Source organism: Pristiophorus japonicus, chromosome 2 (assembly GCF_044704955.1).
Source record: "Pristiophorus japonicus isolate sPriJap1 chromosome 2, sPriJap1.hap1, whole genome shotgun sequence".
NCBI classification, from domain to species: domain Eukaryota; kingdom Metazoa; phylum Chordata; class Chondrichthyes; family Pristiophoridae; genus Pristiophorus; species Pristiophorus japonicus.
The window spans coordinates 175,621,583-175,627,582 of NC_091978.1; the positions used below are offsets into that span (position 1 = coordinate 175,621,583).

At 43.2% G+C, this 6,000-nt stretch overlaps 1 protein-coding gene across 2 annotated transcripts in view; it reads right to left on the bottom strand.

Moving 5' to 3' along the window:
- The window catches only part of wdr19 (WD repeat domain 19), a 207,555-nt gene extending 206,109 nt beyond the window's left edge, over positions 1–1,446 (bottom strand). For both annotated transcript variants that reach the window (XM_070870424.1, XM_070870419.1), the window contains exon 1: positions 1,335–1,446. In XM_070870424.1, coding sequence (XP_070726525.1) covers positions 1,335–1,443 — 109 coding nt within the window. In that variant the 5' untranslated portion in view covers positions 1,444–1,446. The remainder of the gene's footprint in view (positions 1–1,334) is intronic.
- Positions 1,447–6,000: the final 4,554 nt, after the last annotated feature.

Consider the following 6,000-nt stretch of genomic DNA (forward strand, 5'->3'; position numbering starts at 1 on the left):
GTGTACCAAACTATGATGGAGAACTGTTTGGGCACACATCTTGCACCCTGATCTTGCCTTTCTTCAATTATAACAAAGTCCCAATGCAGATGAAGCTTGTTATAATTGAAGAAAGGCAAGATCAAAGTGCTCTTTGTCACCTCTTTGTCAGTCTCAAAGAATGGTGTCTTAGCTAAATTAGGGATCTACTACAATCTACCGGTACCAATATGGAGCAGTTGGAATCTATTGTAGCTTTAAATAACCTCTTCAGGCATGCAAAGCCATAAAGCTACATTGGAGGCATCCACCATTATGCTGTCCTAATCTTGATTTTTTTTTAAAACACCATCATAAAATAAGCTGATCAGAAAAAGAAAATGTACATAGTAGGTTGTGGAAAATAAACTATGAGCAAATTGAGCCTTCACAAGTCACTTATCCTTCAGGGTCATCGCTCTTGTTTATTTTTCAGTAAACAACTTCCATTGTACATCCACTATATATCAGACATTATTCTATTTATACAATGAATCAAACATATAAAAAATATTTATACTTCGGGTGCCACCGTGCAAGTATCATGGACACAAATTTAATTCCCCATGCCAATTTCAGATTGGTTAGTGTTAGGAAGTGCGAATGGAGGTCAGTCATCTCCCCAACATTGCTACTTCAAAATAATGCACCAATGTACTTCCCTAAATTTATACTTTTACAAAAAATAACGAAGGAAAAACTAAATCCAGCACCAGAATCATCCCTGATCGGATCATACATCTAACAACTGTTTGTCGAAAGGGACTGATGGAGGCTTGGAAAGAAAATTAAGATGAAAATAGAGTTTAGGTCTAATTTTACAAACTAGTATTCCTGATCTGTAGCTTCGTATGTCAAAAGTGCAAATTGGAAACTTTGGCACAAGATTCCATATTTTTCCATTCATAACAACTGGAAAATTACAAGGCCTCGGTGTTCTGCTGCAACAAAAGTCCATCCCTAAACCAGCAGGATTCCCTGGTGGAGGCCAGTTTGCACATCTCAAATTTAAACAGCCTTCAACTGAGAACATTGGCTGAGGATAAGTGCACATTTCTGTGGCAAACAGATTCTTCACCCACCAGAGGTGTTTCCCAATTACACGAAAGTGGAAATTCTAGGTTAAAGGGTGCAAATGTAAAAAGTTATTCCAAAATTTTGATTTTACACAAGTCAGGGAATATAAAATATTCAAAGGAAAAACTAAATCCTTTGTTTCCTTTGTTAGCCAGATCAACTGGCGAGTCACTTTTCAAGTTTTAAAAAGACAAAGCATCCAAAAAGAGATGTACCAAGTTAGGTCACATTTCACTCACCAAGGACTGGAACCTTGCGGGAGGTCTGTAAGTTATAGACAAGCAAATTTCCTTTGGTTGTTCCAATAGCAAGTAGTGATCCTGCTTTTGACCACATCAGGAATGACATCTGGTCCCTGCAAAAATACATTATAACACAGATTAATAAGTACAAACTGAAGGTGGAGGTGGGTAAGGGGCCAGATGTTGCACAGAGGTTGCAATGTCTTCCTGCTGGGGAGAGAAAACAAATCAGATGGAGTTATCTATAATAATTATCTAGGCAGGTCCACCAGATTTTCATAGATGTTATTTCATCCAAACCACAGCTATCATAAGGGATATTGCCAGAAGTCCATCTATCACCATAACTAGATGGAAGCAGGTGATCCAGTTTCCCTCTCCGGGTCAGTGGCACAACTCCAAGCTAGCTTGATGTTGTTGGAAGTTTTTTAAAAAATTATATAGCAATTCAGCTGGATCTTGCTTAGAGCTTGAAATACAATTTTAAAAAGAAACAAAAAACAATGTGTACAGAAAATGCCATTCAACTCACCAAACGCCTGTTGAATAGATTAAATCTAAGTCAGCCCCAAATCCATAATTAACTTTTATAATTTAACTCCATCTATTCTTATGCTTAAATTGAAGTTGAACCCCATCCAACACCTTTTGTTGATTTTCCTTTTGAAAGAGAACATTCTGCATTTGATACTTAGGTGACAGGTTATTTCATAAATCAATACTCATGATGTAACAGGTTCCTTTTTATTCATTTTGATCACAATTTCCGAAATTGGAAATTATGGCCTGGATTTTGCGGTGCAATGACGGCGGAACTGTCAGCGTTTGCCATCATTACTCTGTAAAGCGGATAGCAACTTCTGGAGTCTGCACATGCGCATTTAAATGCAGAAATACTGAAGTCACTGTCAGTGATACCCTGCACCTCCAGAGGGTGCGCAGTTGCAGTCCTCACAGATGGAAATCAATTAAGAGGCTAGACTTTCCATTGACATCTATATCGCCCAAAAATGGGTGATATTTCCGGCGTTAATATTATTATTTTTCAGGATCGCCGGAATATCGCCCATTTTAAAAACCACTAGTTTTGATTTTTTTTATTTGAGCATCAGTCGTAGCGATGTGAAATGGGCAGTAGCGATTTATTTCGTCGAGCAAGGCTGGCATCCATGGCAACAGCCGTTCTGGGCATGCATTTTTTTTAGGTGATTAACTTTTCCTGCGATTTTGGAGGTCAGGGGTCATCTGCACATGCACATAGAGAGAGAGTCGAGCTGTTGTTTTGTGGATTGGATGTTGAAGAATTGTTTTTTGAGGGGAATAACTGAAAATAATTATAAATAAATAATGGAACATGTAGAGGAGGCCATGTTGAGTGATGTTGGAGAGGTGGGTGAAGGGAGTGATCTGGGTGAGGTTGCAGAGTTGGGTGGCAGAAGGCGTGCCAAGCGTTTTTCAGAAGAGGCAAATGCTGCCCTTGTCCACGAGGTGGAAACTCGTTGGGCCCAAGTGACCCGGGATGGTCGTGGGAAACCACCCCCCAGGGTGCATCAGAGAATATGGGCGGGGATCGCTGAGGTCGTCTCATCGGCGGCTCATGATGTCTGTGAGCCGAACCAATGCCGCAAGCACTGGAACGACCTCGTTGGTTCCAGATGACTAAGTATTAAATTTATAAATTGTAATGATGCAATGACTTACTAATTCAAATGTAGATCTGCTGGATTGTAATTAAGCTGGTAATCTTGGTGTTGTGTGTTAGTTCCTAACCACGATCTTATTAAATTTATTCTCAGACCGTAGATAAAACCACACATTCAATTGCATACAAAGCAAATTAGCATATAACGTTAATGATGAATAGCAAGGGCGATGACTAGTTGTGGATTATAAAAACATAAGAAATAGGAACAGAAGTAGGCCATACGGCCACTCGAGTCTGCTCCGCCATTCAATAAGATCATGGCTGATCTGATCATGGACTCGGCTCCACTTCCCTGCCCGCTCCCCATAACCCCTTATCCCTTTATCGTTTAAGAAACTGTCTATTTCTGTCTTAAATTTATTCAATGTCTCAGCTTCCACAGCTCTCTGAGGCAACGAATTCCACAAATTTACAACCCTCAGAGAAGTTTCTCATCTCTGTTTTAAATGGGCAGCCCCTTATTCTAAGATCATGCCCTCTAGTTCTAGTATCCCCCATCAGTGGAAACATCCTTTCTGCATCCACCTTGTCAAGCCCCCTCATAATCTTATACATTTCGATAAGATCACCTCTCATTCTTCTGAATTCCAATGAGTAGAGGTCCAACCTACTCAACCTTTCCTCATAAGTCAACCCCCTCATCCCCGGAATCAACCTAGTGAACCTTCTCTGAATTGCCTCCAAACAAGTATATCCTTTCGTAAATATGGAAACCAAAACTGCACGCAGTATTCCAGGTGTGGCCTCACCAATACCTTGTATAACTGTAGCAAGACTTCCCTGCTTTTATCCTCCATCCCCTTTGCAATAAAAGCCAAGATACCATTGGCCTTCCTGATCACTTGCTGTACCTGCATACTATCCATGCACAAGTACCCCCAGGTCCTGCTGTACTGCAGCACTTTGCAATCTTTCTCCATTTAAATAATAACTTGCTCTTTGTGTGTTCTGTGTATTGTTTAATAGTAGTAGCTATTAATATCTGTAATATCTGTAATAGTACCTAGGCAATGAGCTTATGCGATGCTCTTGTCACCTTTGCAGAGGAAACTGTGCTGAGCAGAGGCGGACTGGAGGACAACCGGCAGATCTGTGCCAGCTCACCGACCTCGAAGATCATTCGGCCACCCGTGGTGGTGCTGAACCTGTTTTTGTGCCACGTGAGTAATGTATAAACCATTGGTGAATTAGTTATTTAATGCCATTTCAGTATAATATATGATTGATGTAATGTTATGTAATTAATGATGGGATCATGAAATATCATAGTACAGAATCTGCATTGCATTACAATCATGATGTTAATTATATGTGACGCCTGTCAGTAATATTTATAGCAGTAGTGTTGCTCCTTGTACATATGCCTGCATAGCGTAAGCATTCTCATGTCACCCTGGAATCCGCTTCTCTTCTACTAACCTTATTTATGTTTTCTAGGTCCACAGGCTTTGCAGGCTCCCCAGGCAGGGTCTGGAGGCGAGGAGGCAAGAGTTTGCTTGTACAAGTCCTTTTGTTCACCGAGGACAGTGAGGAGGTGGAAGATGAGCCTGCAGCAGGTTCTTCCAATATTCCTGCGGCCACGTCCTCGTCCACCGAAGAAGCAGCGGGTCCAAGCTCCTTGCAGCAGGACACCCAGAATGGTTCAATGCCTGTGCCAACCCCGCGGAGGTTGGTTCGGCGAGGTTGGTTTGCTCCCAGACCGGCAGAAGTCAATCTGGACGTGGTACAACTGTCTCAGACGAGCGTCGACATTGGTTGAGAGCTCCTCCAGGCAATGGGCGGGTTAACTAGGCATGTTGCCGCTCTGACCGCAATGGTCTCGGAGGAGATGCCGCGGATGATTGCGGCAATGCAGAGAATAGCCGATTCCATGGATGCCAGATGGCAGGCTGTGGTCTCGGAATAAGGCACTGCACCCCAAGATGGCCGTACCGCCATTGTCGATGGATGCAAGTCAGGAGGAAGCAGTTGCTTCTGACTCAGAGGACGTTTCTTTGGAAACGTCTTCTCCAGCCTCATCTGTGACTCTGCCACTGTCAGCCCCCACACAGCAGCAGCACTCAAGCTGCCCTGCTACAAGGCAGCTTGGTGTGGGTAGTAGTGGAGGGTGTCAGTGAGATCGGGGGGGGGTTCAGACCAGGGGGGAGAAAAGGCAAGGCGAGGTGTGGCTGCAAGGAGGGAAGGGGGGAAACTGTATTTTTGTATTATTGTTATTAATAAATTTGTTGACTTTTGTGTGGCTAGGTGGTGTTTGGTATATTTATAATTGTTTTTGAAAGTTTGTTGTTATACTGTTATATATTATGCTGTTGTTACTGTTATTTAAAAAATGTTCACTGTTGGGGTGGGGGGGGGCGGGGGTATCCAATGTAACTTCACGCAAAGCGTTCATTTATGAGCTGCTGACGCAACAGCCTTGCAGCTGCGTAACTACCATGGGGCTTTTCCTGTGGTCAAGGGTGGGGTGGGAGCATTGTTTCAACGCCAGCCTGATTGTCCTCCCTGAGGCCCTCGTCCACCTCCTCGTCCTCCTCTCCCCTCTCTCCCGAGGTGGACCAGCAGTCCCATCTGGCAATTCTTGTCCCCTCCTGATAGCTAAGTTATGCAACATGCAGCACACCACAATGAACTCAGCGACCTGCTCAGGGTGATATTGTAAGTTGCCTCCTGAGTGGTCCAGGCATCTTCTGTCTGGAGCTTACGCAGGGGTCCATGAGCCAGCTGGCAAGGCCATATCCTTTATCCCTCAGCATCCAACTGTGACCTTGTGGCTGACTCTTAAACAGGTCAGAGACAGTGCTCTCATGCAAGATGTATGCATCATGGATGCTCCCTGGAAATTTTGCATTTACTACCATGATTATTTGCTTGTGGTCGACAAGTTGCACATTCAGAGAGTGGAATCCCTTTCAGTTCTGAAACACCTCTGCATCCTGAAAAAGTGCTTGCATGGCGATG